The following is a 16,806-nucleotide window of genomic DNA, read 5'->3' on the forward strand; positions in this document are numbered from 1 at the left end:
ACGACTGACCCAGAATAAGATCTAAAATGAAGCCCCTCGGCCACCTGCGCTAAGCTCGTTTTATTTTATCAGTACAGTTGGCTTAGGGAATCTGCAGGTGAAGTGCAACAGAGAAGATGAAGCACAACGGGCAAGCACTCCGAAGCTCCAAATCCAAGCAGATTAGTGCCTGGCGCCCCATGGCAGTAATGCAAGAAGGCTCACCAGTGCCACTTTACTTCCTCCTGTTCTTTTGGAGACCCTGGGGGTCTCAATCAGGGGGCACCAAGGTAGAGTGCATCCTCACCGGCTGTGTACCATCCTGGTGTGGCACCTGTTAAGCCCAGGAGCACAGGGCACTAAAGAGGGTCATGACTTGTTATTGTCTTTGTAGGGGGTCAGGGCTGACAAAACACAGGGCCTGTTAAAGCTCATTGTGTCATTGTGGGCCGTGTGAGAAATCCATTGTTCTTGTTGTTGTTGTAATGACGTTGGCCCAGAGCATCACTGGCACGCAGCCCGTTGGATTTTAAGCCCATAAGCCAATTGTCTTTCATCAGTCCAGATGATGCACAGAAACAAAGAAGACAAGGAATTTAAAAAATTTCCAGTTTAGTGCGTGGTGATTCATGCAGGCCACAAGACGACTGATTATTACTACAAAGCCCAAGAAGCTTTGAGACCTCATTTAGAAATTAAAGAACGTGCTAAACATCAAGAGGACGGAGGGCAGCAAGCAGATTGACAACAGACTGCCATTGATGGCATCGAGCTGAGCAAGGAGTTCCACCTCCAGTACCTGGGAGTCACGCTGACACCTTCCTAAGCTACCAGGATGATGAAAGCTTGGCAACAAGAAGATCCCATACCACCTCAAATCAAACGTTTGCCACAACGTTACTGGACCCGTTGCCACACAGGGCATTGGAGTATCAGCCTGCCATGATGGAGAAGCAAATGCTGAGATGAGATTCAGGAACACTAGCCATGCTGGTAGGAGAAGATGCTACAGAAGAACGCACTCGATCTGAATGATGGGTGAGGAATACGATACAAAAATAAACTCAATTTAAGATGGCAACGTGAGCGGTTTGTGGAAAGCTCTTGTCTACGTTAGATTAGATGAGATCAACTTTATTAATCGTATGAGGAAATTCAAACTAAGGGACATCCAAGGACACACTTGGTAGAGGGCACCTTTGATGGCATGTGGGCTTCTAAACTCGATTCTAGAGAAGCTGTGAGGAATGAAGGACCAGAAGCTGAAGAGCAGAGTCCATTCAGACTGAGAAAGCACAAAGAGTGGGCACGGAGCTTCATAAACTCTACAAAGGGCCATCAGGGTCACCTGCCAGGAAATGACCATAAAATGAACATTGAGGAGAAGTTGCTCAAACTCCGCACAGCACAAGTAGAGTTGCATTTGGGAGGATGGATGTGCAGCAGAAGAGTCGGGCTGAAGAGACGCGGGTGCATTTCTGGGGTCCAGTGGCGTGCGTTACTGTGACAAGTGGCTCTGCCGATTCACTTTTAAGTAAGGAAGTTTTTCCCCCCCAGTGTTCACAGATCTTCGAGTGTTTCACTTTTTCTTGACTATCACAAGTCTGGTGGGTCACACTTTTCCATCCATGTTGTTTATATTTGGTCCAATTGCCTTTACATTTATTCACTTAAGCCAAACATCTCAGGTTGCCTTCCACAATCTTCTCACCATAAGCCGCTGTACTTTTGGCCCACTGCTCCAGACAGGACTGGTGTCACTGGGACAGGTCCACAGGCCTCCTTGGTCGCACTTGCTTGTTCAGTTCTGTCAGATTAGGGTCAGGGCTTTGTGATGGCCACTCCAGTACCTTCACCTTGGGGTCCTTAAGCCATTGGAGGTCTGCTTGGGGACCTCCTCCATTTGGAAGACCCATTGGCAACTGAACTTCATCTTCTTTGCTGGGCTATTGAGATGTTGCTGCTGTGTCTCCCCATCCTTGTCCTTCCTCGTGATGTCATCTATTTTTTGACAGTCACCCAGACCATCCTGCAACCCCCACAACATGACGCTCCCAACCCCCATGTGTGATGGTGTTTTTTGGTTTGCAGGCCTCGCTCTTTGTCCTCCAAAGACAACGGTGGCCATTATGGCCAAACAGTTCAATCCTCAGACTCATCAGACCAGAGGACATTTCTCCAGAAGGTCAGATCTTTGTCCCCATGTGTCGTTGCACACTGCAGTCTGGCTTTTTTTGATGCTGGCTTTGGAGCGGTGGGCTTCTTCTTGCTCAGCAGCCTTTCAGGTGATGTCGATGTCGGACTCGTCTTACTCATCTACCTGTGTCCTCCTCCACCTTCACGAGGTCCTGGAAATTGTTCTCAAGGATGAACCTGATTTGTGGGGGTCCACCTTTTTTTTTTTTTTAAAGAGGTCTCGGCTGATTTCTTTTGATTTTCCCATCATCTCCAGTAAAGAGGCAGAGAATTTAATGGTCGGCCTTAACATCCATCCACATGTTGGCTCCAATGAGCTATCATAAGCTTTCGCTGCCTAAAGGCTTGACATCATTTTCTGGAATTTTCCAAGGCCCACTTAACAAAGTGTATGTGACCTTGTGACCCCCCTGGACTTGTGATGTGGTCAAGAAAACGTGAGACACTCGGAGCTCTGTGAACATCGTGGCAAAAAATGACTTCTGCCCTGACAGAGTAGACATCTTCAATGATCTGCCAGATTTATAATTTGTTAGGATCAAATCTGTGGGGGGGCTTAGGATGGGAGTTTGAGAGAATTGACCCCAAGTGGATGGAAACTCCTGACTTTGACTATAAATGCATTAAAGGCGTATCGTGTCAACCCCACATGCAAAAACGCCATTTCTGGCTGGTATTTAATATTTTTGACGGCGGTGGAGGGTCCCAAACATTTCCAGAATTGCAGATTTTCCCACTGAAAGCCCCCACTTCAAAGGGGGTTCAGGTGACTGAAAGTTTCGTATTTGCATTTATCTGGTGGCCTGTGGATTTGCTCTCAGAGTCCTTGGTGTTTAACAAAAAGAACATTGTTAACCTGCAATGCCATCTTGTGTGCCGTCGAGAGTCTGACAAGACCGCCGGTCACTCTTATGGAGCTTTTAACAACGTACGCCATCTCAAACATTTCACAAGGTGCCTTTTTTATTTTAATTGTTACCAAACAAAGACAAGTGTCACAATGTCCCCTTTACCTGTTTGTTCACAGGCAGCTCCTGGGTACCACATGGCCAAAATGATCATAAAACTGATTACATCCGTGGGCAACATTGTGAACCACGACCCTGTGGTGGGCGACCGTCTGAAAGTCATCTTCTTGGAGAACTACAGAGTGTCCCTGGCAGAAAAAGGTACCCCATTTGTGTTCTCGTCTCACGGGGGGCTGGGAGGCCCGAGTAGCTGGCACAGTGAGGGCACAACCAGGGCTTTGAACCCAAATTATGCCAAAACAACAGTGAAACTGTAAATGTCGTCATCATCCCCAGAATACAGAAAAAAAAAATTCAATTAAGGTCAGAACCAAATGTTTGACCAGGATAAGAGCCCCCTGTTCATGATTTTTGCTCCTGGTTTTGAATCCGATTACTGGTTTTCAGATTTGGATTTTGTGACTTGGCCTTTTTTCATTTTTCAGTTCTCTTCTGATTTATATTTTTTGGAGTATTGTTTAAATAAAACATTATTTTTAAATGTATTTTGTTCTTGGGCCAGGGGTTTTGATGGTTCTCCTCTCCCTTTTTGGAACTATTTTCAGAAACCTGAGCCTTAATCCTTGTTCTGCTCCTTGAGTTTAGGGCTGGGCTCACAGGCGCCCTGAGGTGAAGCCTTTTTGAGTTTAATGACTTGGTGGCACATCATAAAATCACAGGGTGTGTGTTGCCTTGTTTTTATTTTTTTGATGATTGGGTCATTATTTGAGCAGTTTGGCTTTGCTAAGACCTTTCAGCTACAATTCTGTATTTCCCTTTAGATGATGTGGTCGCTAGTTACTTTGCCTTCTGTTGTTCAGATGTACTCCAACATGAGCGGACTTGAGGTCTGAGGTCCCCCCTTTTTCTGTATGAGTGACCATGTGACACCACCTAAGAAGTGTGCCCTCTCCTGATTAGTGCCCAACAACAGCAACAACATTTATTTCTGTAGGACATTTTCATACCAATGATGAGCTCAAAGTGCAAAGAGAAAAAAGACAAAATAAATAAGAATTAAAATAAGGGAACACTAATTAACATAGGATAAAAATAAGGGAGGACAGGAAAAAAAACTCCAGATGGCTGGAGAAAAAAACAAAATCTGCAGGGGGCCACGAGACCACCCAGCCCCCTCTAGGCATTCTACCTCACATAAATGACGTCAATCAGTCCTCCTGGTATTCAGGGTTCTCATGGAAGAACTTGATGATGATGGTCATGTGGACTTCTGGCCTTTAATCCATCAGTGCAGGACATCACGGTGCCCTGATCAGGTGGTGGTGGCGCAGGTCATCACCCCAGAAAACCGGAAAAAGAACAGAAGAGAGAATCGGGGTTAGTATGGAGTTTGAATATGAATACCATGAATAATAATGATAATTAATTGAATATACAGAGCATCAGGATTAAACTAAAACGAAGTTATGAGAAGGCCATGTTACACTAATGTGTTTTTATCAGTTTTTTAAAGTGCTCTACTGTATCAGCCTGGTGAATTCCTATTGGCAGGCTATTTCAGATTTGAGGTGCCTAACAGCAGAAGGCCGCCTGCCCGCCTCACCACTTCTTTTAGGTTTAGCTCTTGGAATTCTAAGCAGACCCTCATTTGAAGATCTCAGGTTACCATTTGGAATATTAGGTGTAAGACACTCTGATATATAAGATGGAGCAGATTATTTAAGGCTTTATAAACCATAAGCAGTATTTTAAAGTCAATCCTGAATGACACAGGTGACCAGTGTAGTGACATCAAAACTGGAGAGATGTGCTCAGATTTTCTTTTCCTAGTTAGGATTCTAGCAGCTCCATTCTGCACTCGTTGCAAGTGATTTATGTCTTTTTTGGGTAGTCCTGAGAGGAGTGCGTTACAGTAATCTAGTCGACTGAAAACAAAAGCGTGAATTAATTTCTCAGCATCTTTCAATGATATAAGAGGTCTAACTTCTGTGATATTTCTTAAGTGAAAAAATGCTGTCCTAGTAATCTGATTATTGTGCGATTTGAAATTCAGGTCACAGTCAACAGTTACCCCTAAATTCTTTACTTCTGTCTTGACTTTTAATCCTAATGCATCAAGTTTGTTTCTAATAACCTCATTATATCCATTATTGCCTATCACTATAATTTCAGTTTTCTCTTTATTTGAGAAAATTCCTCCTCATCCATTCAGAAACACAAGTCAGACATTGTGTTAGTGAAACAACAGAGTCGGGGTCATCAGGTGCCATTGATAAATACAGTCGTGTGTCATCAGCATAGCTGTGGTCGCTCACGTTGTGCCCTGAGATAATCTGACCTAACAGAAGCATGTAAATCGAAAAGAGCAGTGGACCCCGGATAGAGCCTTGTGGACCACCATATAGAATATCGGAGGTCTTTGAAGTATAATTACCACAACTTGCAAAGAATTTTCTCCCTGCCAGGTAGGATTCAAACCAATTTAAGACCCTGCCAGAGAGGCCCACCCACTGACTAAGGCGATTTCTAAGAATGTTGTGATCAATGGTATCGAATGCGGCACTCAAAACTCAGAGAATGTTGGTGGGCCTCTGTCTGCATTTACTACTTTAACGAGTGCAGTTTCTGTGCTGTGATTTGTTCTGAAACCCGACTGAAACTTATCAAGAATGGCAGGTTTATTGAGGTGCTCGTTTAGCTGCATGATGACGGCCTTCTCTAGAATTTTACTAGGTCAGAAATAGGGTTAAAACTTTCGAAAAGCAGAGGAGTCGAGATTATTTGTCTTCAGCAGGGGTTGAACTTCAGCAGTCTTAAGACCATCTGGGAAGACCCCCGTATCTAATGACGAGTTTACGATGTCAAGAATATTATCAATTAGCACACCTGATACTACTTTGAAAAAACTTGTTGGTATTGGGTCGAGGACGCAGGTGGAGGATCTCAGTCAAGAAATTATCTATATATATAATTCACTAAGGCAAGACAACCATGGAAAGCACGCCGGAAGGGGATTCACTGAGCCGCCGACAAGTAAGTCACCTATGGCGCACGCAGGAAGGAGCCACGCCCACCAGCTCCTGGCACCTCCGAGCCACGTTGACTGTTCATAGAGGCGTGTTTCTCATGGAGGTGAATCGCCATGTGCAGCGTGTAAAACGGTTTGCCAGGGGTATCCCATGGGATCCTTAAAACAATCCTTTACAACTGAGCTTAAAACACAATGAAGTAGGCATTCATTAAAAACCGAGTTTTCGGTTACGACGCTGTGTGTTGGTTCGTTCCGTCCATTGTTACAATGTTGCTCTTCTTGCTGATTTATTACATTACCGATTTTTCAAATGTTAATTTTCTCCCTGTGCTTATAAATAATTAAAAACCGGCCTGATTATGCGGCGTATGGTACGCCACGGGTTGGCTAGTTTTATATAAATCAGGTAAATCTATCCTGGTGAAAGAATTTAATTTGTTTATAACTGAGTGCTGGCACTAAAGAGGATCAGTGTTGGGGAGGTATACTATATTATTTCTAATATCATTAATTTTGTGATTAAAAAATACAGCAAAAGCCTCACAAGTTTCACTGGAGGTATTTTGGAGGCTTTCCATTGAGTGACCTGGTTTAGCAGACCATCAATCGTAGAGATAAGACTCTGGATTACCAGCTTTGTTATTTATAATTCTCAAGACGGACCGTCTTATTGTATTCTGTTATTTTAGCCTGCAATATCTCATAATGGATAGTTAGTTTTAGTTTTCCTCCATTTACGCTCAGCTCTCCGGCATGTTCTCTTTAGATCAGACACTCTTTGGGTCTTCCACGATATAACAATGCTAGAAGATTTTTTAATTGTCTTTTCAGGTGCGACTCTGTCAGCAGCAGCAGCTCTCGCCCTAATATTAAAATGTTCTACCTTACTATTCACATAGTGCAAAGTTCCCACAGTCAGGTTTGTGACTTCAGGCTGTCACCTCTGGTGATGCATTATGGGGCCTTCCCACTGCAGAAATGTTTTTCAGGAACCAGAGACCACCTGCTAAATTGTAGCACTCCCACCGCAGGAGCTCAGGCCATTTGTAGTTCCTGGTACTTGTTTTAGCTCCTCCTTCTGGGTGTGTACTTCTCGTTCAACCAGGATCTCTCGTGGGTGGGGCTCAGCTGATGATTTGTGCTGATTGGTTGACAACTTACAAATGTGTTACTCGTTTGGTGCGCCATGATGTGCGATAATCTCCTCTGTGAAGTCCCAAACGCCTCGAAGCAATAAGGTGCAGGGGTCCCCCGTGATCTCCTAGCCGCCCCATACTTCACATCCCGTCACTCTTCATAGCTGCCTCTCTAGCACACCTCATTGAAGCGATCGTCTCCCCGGTGAAGGCCAGAGGACCCCAAAGCAATAAGTGGGGTCTCCCATGAACTTCCAAACACACCTCACTTCACCCTGCTTCACTCGTTTTTTTTTTCTTTTTTTTGTTCCATGCATCCTATTTTGCATAAAGGTCAGAGTTCTGGTTTATGTCGTGGGAACACAACACACAAAAGTGGTAAGGGACCACAAGGGGTGCAGGGCCTACTCATTGGCTCCTGTGGTGGGCCAGCACTTTATGTTTTAATGTACTAGCTACACCTTACTGTTGAAGACACATAATGGAATACATTTAAAAATGGAGCTCCTGGCACATCTCAACCTCTGTTGTCTTACACGTACCCTCAGCGTTTCCTACACCTTTCCTCAGTACTGTCGTGTGTCTCGACCTCCTCTCTCGATCCGCTCTCGTGAAGCCAGCTTCTCAGACTCTGTCACTGTGAGGCTCCTTGTTTGCCTCTCAACCATTTCTTTTATACCACCAAAGGTAGATGTGCCCCCCATACCTGCTGTGAAAACATCATCGGTATTCTGCCGAAGGCCTCCCGTCCTTTGAAGGCTTTAGTATTTAATAACGCTTGGTAGTTCGGTACGACAAAGACGACAAAGTGAGTGACGTGATGCTCCTTTTCTGTAAAGACTAGACATTAAGCCTGTTACAATAACGGCCACTAGAACAGTAGTGCATATACATCAGTAGGAACAGTCGATATTAAATGGCAAGGGACCTTGACCTCATTCTGTTGGTTGTCTTCATTTTTGTTGTTAAAAATATTTTTGTAAGAAGCCTGAAGTAAAATAATATTAAAAATAAAATAGAAACATATATGGCAATACAGTAAGTATAATTAATTAATGCCTTAGTGTAAAACTTTGTAATACACAATATATGAAGAAGATATTTAGGAAAAAGTTTTTATTTTTTTACCTCATGAAATTTTTGTATAAAATTTCATCATAGACAACATTTCTTGTAAATATTCTGTCTGAGTTTGGCAACAGTTTGCCTTGTTCAGGACCATCTACAACCTTGAGAACAACATCTGGAGAACTTCTAACTCTTGATAATGCCACATATAACTGACTGACGTGGCTGAATGCTGGTTCTGGTAAGTAAATGGCAACTTTTTCTAAGGTTTGCCCTTCAGCTTTATTAATTGTTATGGCAACGGCTAATGTAACTGGAAATTGTCACCTTCTTAAGGTAAAGGGTAAATTAGTAGAGGATGGAGCCAAATCAATACGGGGAATATTCTGACGCTCATTTTCTTTTTCTTCAATCGATCTATTTGCTCGTATTTTTCTTTGTCTAACCCTAACCTTAACCCTAACCCTAACCCTTTCTTTTGTTGGTGTTTACTTGCTGAGCTGACCGTTCTTCCAGGAGATGTTGCTTATGTACGATCTGAGTGTCTGTGTCTTTTGTCCTACTTGACGTGTCCTTTTTTTTTTGGGTGGCATGTTGTTAGTAGATAGTTAGTTAGTAAACATGCACGGGGCAGTATGTGTGGCGTCTCCCCAGCAACAGATTTTATGTGCGCGGCCGCGACTACCCAATCGGCACTCTCCCCAGCAATGCTGTCCTTTATTTGCTTATCATGCGTGTGTGCCCAGCTTCCAGTGTGTGTGCATCCACGGTGCCATGCAGATCACACTGAGCTCCGCACATGCCCACTTCAGCAGAAGACGCACACACACGGACACCCGGACGCATTATTGAAGAGGATAAAAACAACGTTCACAATCAGGAAGTGAACAACTTCACACCTCTGAAGTATTGTGCCATCGTCCTTATAACTGGCCAATCGGAACAAAGCCAAACTGACCAATCAGATTGCTCAGAAGAAGCAGACACCCTCCCACACACTCTCTCTGCCTCAACTCTGATGAATTCCAAACCTCCGATGGCACTGAACATTCCAAACCAAAGCTGAATGTTCCCCTTTCTCAAGCGCCCCCCCCCTTTCCCTTCGGCTTCTCTTTGTTTTATCCAACAACTTAAATGGCGCCCTTCCCTTTTCTGACATCTCAAAGGCCTCCACTTCAAGCCTCGTCTCTTTTTTTTTTGCAGTGGTCCCAGCCGCTGACCTCTCGGAGCAGATCTCCACCGCTGGAACAGAAGCCTCTGGTACAGGGAACATGAAGTTTATGCTGAATGGAGCCCTCACCATTGGCACCATGGATGGTGCCAATGTGGAGATGGCAGAGGAAGCTGGGGAGAAGAACCTCTTCATCTTTGGCATGCGGGTTGAGGATGTAGAAGCCATGGACAAGAAGGGGTGAGTGGGTTTGTGCAGTGAAGTGGAGGAGCCGCTGTTCTGGTACGGAGGGAGGCCTCCACGTCCTTTCGAGATTCGATATCCGCATGTGAACTTGTTCCGGATGTTCAGCGTTTTGAATCCTGCGAGTGGGGCTCGAGCTTTTGGTTGCTGCCACTCTCCCTAACCTGTTTTTGTCACTCACAGGTACAACGCGAAGGAGTACTATGACAGGATCCCAGAGCTCCGGCAGGTGATCGACCAGATCAGCAGCGGCTTCTTCTCTCCAAAACAGCCTGACCTCTTCAAGGACGTCGTCAATATGCTGATGAACCACGACAGGTAAAGAACGTTAGGACAGTTGGACAAGAAGAGGCCATTCATCCCAGCATGTTGAGAGTCCTGCTCTCCAGACTCGTTCCTGCCCTCTGCAGCGTGTAGATGGTCTCAGAAGGTGTGTAGGGGTTCACCTCAGTACCCTCAGTCCTTCATCTACGTGAGGATGACACATGGGTCCCTGTTCCTTGGTGACCTTTTCCTCCTCCCGTTTGCCTCCACTGAAAACACAAACGATCCCATCATCTGCACGGTTCTCATGAAAAAGACGTTTTGTGTTCTTCGTATCTGGTGGTCTGTCCTCTGATAGGCAAATTCTTAGAAATGACTAACCACAAAATGGCATCTTGAACGGATAATCCCCACAGCCAGGGATGGAGGAAGCAGCTACTCATGTAACGACGTTCCAGAGCACGATGTCCGCTTTTTAGACCCCACATGCATGGCTGCCCTGTAACATCATCTTCCTGGTCTCTTCCCTGCATAGTCTCATCACTAGTCCTGTCTCGCGCTGCTCACTTGGGGGTCTGTCAGTGGCCACTCAATCAAAAATTTACGCAGACATTGGGAATAAAGTGCAGATGCCACACAACTGGGCATGGGAATCAAACCCAGAATGTTAGACCTGCCACTGCAGGAGCCCTTTCGATGACATGTCACATACGACAGAAGGAGGACGTGACTCAGTTAGCTGTGGCGTTTCTGTTGGCCTATAAACTGCATCGAGACCCTCTACTTTGAAAGCAGAATGTTCTCAGCCTCCTGTTTGATGTTCTCCTCATTCTCTTCTGCCACAGGTTCAAAGTGTTTGCCGATTATGAAGCTTACATCAGCTGCCAGGAGAAGGTCAGCAACCTCTATAAGGTGGGTTGGCACTGCCACCACATTGTGACACTCATTTCTGTCAGGGGCCTGTCTGTGCACATGTGTATGGACAGGGCTGGTCCATGTGAGCAGGTGTGCCCAAGAGAAGTGTGCCAAACAAAACTAAAGGCAGAAGACCCCCCATCATGGCGTTCTATTAGAACAATCGGACGAGGACAGGCCATTCAGCCCCACAAAGCTCGCCAGTCTTGTCCACTTAATTCTTCCAAAATCACATCAAGTCGAGTTTTGAAAGTCCCTAAAGTCCTCCTGCCCACCACACTACTTGGTCGCTTATTCCAAGTGTCTGTCGTTCTTTGTGTAAAGAAAAACTTCCTAATGTTTCTGTGAAATTTCCCCTTACATGTTTCCAACTGTGTCCCCCGTGTTCTTGATGATCTCATTTTAAAGTCACCGTCTCAATCCACTGGACTAACTCACTTCATCATTTTAAACACTTCACTCGGGTCTCCTCTTCATCTCTCTAAAGGCTCAGCTCTTTTAATCTTCTCTCATAACTCATCCCCTGTAGCCTCCCCATAATCAGCCTAGTCGCTCTTCTCTGGACCTTCTCTTGTGCTGCTTTGTCCTTTTTGTAGCCTGGAGACCCAAAACTGCCCACCGTACTCCAGATGAGGCCTCACCAGTGTATTATAAAGCCTGAGCAGAATCTCCTGTGACTTGTACTGCACACATCAAGGCGCTATATAATCTGACAGTCTGTTAGCCTTCTTAATGGCTTCTGTACACTTTGTTTGGAAGTCGATAGCTTAGAGTCCACTACGACTCCTAAATCCTTCTCATAAGGTGGACTCTCAATTTTCTGACCGCCCATTGCGTATTCAGACCTCACATTTTTACTTCCTATGTGTGATTCTTTACATTTACTGACATTAAATTTCATCTGCCCAAGCCTGTCTGCTGTCCAAGTCCTTCTGTGATGATATAACGGATTCCAAATGATCTGCTAATCCACCTGTCTTGGTATCATCATACAAAGACAACCAGCTTGTTCCTTATATTCCTATCTAAATCATTTATATAAATTAAAAATAGCAGTGACCCCCGCACTGCCCCCTGCTGGTCACCACTCTTAACATCGGCCAGTTCTGATGAGGTTCCTCACACCATCACACTCTGCTTCTTGCGTCAATTCTGCACCCATCTAATAACATCACTCTGAACTGCCACTAGTTTTAGTTTGATGCCCACCCTCTCATGTGGCACCTTATCAAATGTTTTCTGAAGCATTTGTTCTCATGTTACTACCGCGTTCACCAAGACCAGTCATATCCTCTACCAGTGCACCGCTCACTGCGTCTTGTGCCCGTGCTGACAGTCAAATGATTGCTGAACATGAGGTGCCTACAGCGATGCACCAATAGATGAGACACATTAAGACCAAGATCTGGACATGTCCACCCTTGCTGACCCCATTCTTTACTGTTACTTTGTTGGTTATTTTAGTGTTTTATTTTAAAGATCCAACACTTCCAAAGTGGTACAGTGCCCTCCGCCACCTTTTATAATGGAATTATGATGACATCACATGGTACACTTCTTACGCTGCACACACACACACACTCCATCCATGTCTTACTGCTTATCCAGGTCATGAGGCAGCAGTCTAAACAAAGTTCACCAGATGTCTCTTTTCCCCACCAACTCCTCCAGGGATATTCTGAACCATTTGCAGGCCAACGAGGAGATATAATCTCTCTATGGTGTCCTAGGACTGAAGGGAGGTGTCCAGGTGGCATCCTAATTAAATGCCCAAACCAACCTCAGGTGGCCCCTTTCAATATGGAGGAGGAGTAGCGGCTCAACTTCAAGCTTCTCCAGAATTTTCTGAGCTTCTCGTCCAATATCTGAGCCCAGGCGCCCTGCGAAGGAAGCTCATTCCACCACTTGCATCCATGATCTACAGTAGTTCTTTCAGTCACCACCCAAAGCTCATGGTCATAAGTGAAGGTAGGAATGTAGTCTGCCTGTTGATCTCTTGGTCCCTTCTTGCCTCGCTCTCAGATACTTAAACTCCTTCACTTGGGGTAGCACCTACACCTCCACCACAACCTGAAGAGGACCCTCCACTGTTTTCCAGCTGAGAACCATGACCTCAGACTTGGAGGCGCTGATCCTCCTACTGATCACGTCACACTCTGACACAAAATGCCCCAGTGCACACCTGGACGTTTGCACCCGATGAAGTTAACAGGTACCACAGCACCTGCATGAAGCAGCGATGCAATCCTGAGGTCCCCAAGCTGGACCCCCTCCAAGAAATCCTAGGAGTTATGTTGTCCAGGGCATCTGCCCCATTCAGAGTCAGCTAAGGCAAATTGGTCGTAATATGAGGGATCAAAGTGTAAGAGCAATTCACATGACTTTTACAACAAGGAGCATCAAGGACCAAGTGACCTCACCTGCAAAAGGGTCTGGAGGACCACATCAAGCATTCAGGCCCCACCCCTTCTAACAGAATTTCTGGTGTAGGCTCTGCCCCCACTGACATCACCTCGGGCTATGGCAGCATCTCTTTTGATGCTCTGTCACTTCTGGCAAGATCTCTGGTACACACTCTGCCCTTTCAGATGACTCCTTCTTCTCAGGCTCTGACACTTCATACAGCATCTCCTGCTCACGTCCCTCCACTTATTGCTGCATCTCTCGTTCAGGCTTTACACCTTCTTATAGAATTTCTACAACAGGCACCACCCCCACTGACAGCACCATCTAATCAGGCTCCACCCCTTCAGACAGGTCCTGCTAAGGCACCACCCCTACAGACTGTGCCATCAGATCAGGCTCCACCCCTTCAGACAGGTCCTTCCGCTAAGGCACCACCCCCTCTGACAGCACCATCTAATCAGGCTCCACCCCTGCCAAGACACTGCGCCTTCTGATCAGGCCCCGCCCCTTCAAATGGCTCCTTCTGCTCAGGCTCTGACTCTTCAGACAGCATCTCCTGCTCAGGTCCCTCCCCTTCTTGTGGTGTCCCTCATTCCGGCTGTACCCCTTCTAATAGAATTTCTGACACAGCCCCTCCAACAGCGCCTTCTGATCAGACTCCGCCCCTTCACACAAGTCCTTTTGATCAAGCACTGCCCCTTCAGACAGGGTTTTCTGATCAGACTCCGCCCCTTCAAACACCATCTCTAGTACAGGCTCCACCCCTTCTTGGGGTATCACGTGTTCAGGTCTGTGTAGCCCCACTTGCAGTGTTTTGCTCTTCTGATTGGCTGTTGCCTTATGGTGCCTGGTGGTGGACGCCGTCTCTGAATTAATGTCTGTGCCAGTCGGAGGAGTAACAAAGGATTCTCCATGATGGTACAGAATTTTTTTGTTGTTGTCTACCCCTCAGCCTTTGTCACGGTCATCAAGATTAAAGTCCCAATTTGATCCGTTTGTTTGTCGCCCTGTTTCTCGTTTTCACAGAATCCAAAGGAATGGACCAAGATGGTCATCAAGAACATTGCAGGCTCTGGCAAGTTCTCCAGTGACCGCACAATTTCCGAGTACGCCCGGGAGATTTGGGGCGTGGAACCTTCCAGCGTCAAGATCCCCGCCCCCAACGAGTGAGCCACACTGGACACACAGGCCACTGGCTCCGCAGCAGCAGCAGCAGCAGCGTGCACTTCAGGGACGGCAGTCTCACTGCAGCTTCTGGAAGCTTCAGTGGCAACTGCTGCCCACCAGATGGCCTTGGCTTTACGATGCCTGCGGGTGGAGAGGATGAGGAGCGGGAGGCACCTTTGTTTTGTAGAGTAGGAAGTCGTCCGTCGTCATCGTGTGATTTGAACTAAGTAGGTCGAGTGTGACAATAGGCGACTAGGAGGGGGGGTTTTGGGGAGAGAAAGAGCGCACTCTGGTCCTGTCCAACCTGCAGCTCCACACTTAGGGACGTCCTGCTGTCCCCACTCCATGAGTCCAGTTTATAGCTCAGATATCAGGCAAGACCCATCATTGAGGAGACGCAGGCTGGACGTTTGATTTTTGTAGGGGGAACGGGAAGTCGGTGGGGTGTTTTAAAGTTTCAAATGTCCACTTTGCACCTGCTGGCAAACCCTGCAGTGGACGCTGGTTGTGCTGCTAGCCTGCCATTTATCATGCATGTGTGTGCGTGTGGGTGTGTGTGCCGCAGTTGTATATGCGCAGCTAAAGGTTGGTAGCCATTGGCCGTCCAACATCGCACCGAGTCCACCTTGACCAACCACGTCGGAGCGACTCGCATCCAGGGAGAAGAAAATCGTCGATCCGTCCTTAGGGTGACATCGTTTGTGGCTTTGCACATTAATTTGCGTCCTTACCCCGTGTAAGCGTTGAACCCCGCGGGTGTAAAGAAAAGAAAGCGGGTGGCCGTGGTAATAAAATTGGGTGCTGCTCTACACTTGTTCAGTGAGACTGAATTATTCTGAATGGTTCAAGGGACCCCTTAGTGGTGGAGTTGAAGTGCCCACAAAATGGAGAGGGGGGGGGTCAAGAGTTGGGGTTTTCAGATTTTCAACCAATTGATTTGCATTCCGTCCTCGGCCTTGTACCGCCATTCTTGTGACTGCAGACGAGTGGCATAAATGACATTTCACTGCTTTGATGTTGGACGTGTTCACCAGATCCCCACCTAGGAGACCCCAGCCATGATGAAGAGAATGGTGTGACAAATGCTGGCTTTGTGGTGGGCCTACCTCCTCAGCTTTTTGCCATTATTAACAGAGTGATGGATGGATGGGCACATGGTGAGTACGACGACGTGTAGCAAGGGGGGCAGCAAGGCTGACTGAGAAGACCCCCGGGAGGTCCCGAGTTTGATGTGTGAGAATGCCAAAACAGAGAGGGAGGGTGGGCTCAAGTGACAATGCAGTGAAGGAATGACATTGTCAAGCCCACTTCATCCTATTTGAGTTCACCAGGGAGAGCACTGGGGCCAAAGACCTCACCCTGCATGTGACACTGGTCTGCCGCAATGCTGTTGGCCTCGACTCTGGGGAAAAAAAACACTTAAAGGAGTCACAATGGACCACCAGGTTAGGGAGAGAGGTCAGGTACCACTAGGAATAAATAACTAAAACGTGACCTCCAGTCCTGGGACAGCTCAATAGTTAAGGCAGTGGACACAGCGAGGGGCTCCACAAGTCACAACCCGATGGCCACTTGAGGCCTCCTCCTGCTGTTCTTCATGTCATCACATGGACAGGCTGGCCATGACACTGGGGGAGGGGGGACCTTCTTGGGTTCGGACACTGCCACTCTCAACCAGTGGAGCTCATGAAGTTAGGCTCAGTGTTGTGAAAAAGTGTTTGCCCCCTTCCTAATCTCTATGTGTGCATCTGTGACACAATGAATGCCTGCAGACCATCAGCCAAATAGAGAAAGGAAGCCTGAGAGAACACAAAATGCGGTTTTTAAGTCAGAACCTGGATGGTCCAACAACCCCAGTCACCCATGTGAAAAAGTAATTGCCCCCAGCGTTTTATGGGTTGCAGCAACAATTGCAACTAAACACTTTTTCCCATCATCTGACGGCCAGTTTTCACGTCACACTCGTCCTTTAGCGTCATTCGGGCACATTGGCAGGTTTGCAAGCGTCATCTGTTTACTTCTACGCATCAAGTCAGGACTTTGACTCCAAAACTGTACACTTGCTTTTGTGTTCTGGTGATCCAAATACCCTTCAGCTTCAGGTCACAGACTGGTGAGCAGATCTTCTCTTTAAGAATATTCTGCTAAAGCTCTGGCTTCCTGCTTCCTTCAATCACGTCAAGACGTCAGAGCATCTCCTCCCCATCTCTCCACGTTTTGGTGCAGACCTGATGTTCCGACTGTCCACCAGCAGACATGGCG

At 46.5% G+C, this 16,806-nt stretch overlaps 1 protein-coding gene across 1 annotated transcript in view; it reads left to right on the forward strand.

The window, feature by feature from the left end:
- Positions 1-14,627, forward strand: part of pygb (phosphorylase, glycogen; brain) — a 48,812-nt gene extending 34,185 nt beyond the window's left edge. Inside the window, exons 16-20 of the mRNA XM_039739100.1 lie at positions 3,203-3,344; positions 9,582-9,789; positions 9,976-10,110; positions 10,902-10,968; positions 14,404-14,627. Coding sequence (XP_039595034.1) covers positions 3,203-3,344; positions 9,582-9,789; positions 9,976-10,110; positions 10,902-10,968; positions 14,404-14,547 — 696 coding nt within the window. The 3' untranslated portion in view covers positions 14,548-14,627. The remainder of the gene's footprint in view (positions 1-3,202; positions 3,345-9,581; positions 9,790-9,975; positions 10,111-10,901; positions 10,969-14,403) is intronic.
- Positions 14,628-16,806: the final 2,179 nt, after the last annotated feature.

Source organism: Polypterus senegalus, chromosome 16 (genome assembly GCF_016835505.1).
Source record: "Polypterus senegalus isolate Bchr_013 chromosome 16, ASM1683550v1, whole genome shotgun sequence".
Lineage (NCBI taxonomy): Eukaryota > Metazoa > Chordata > Cladistia > Polypteriformes > Polypteridae > Polypterus > Polypterus senegalus.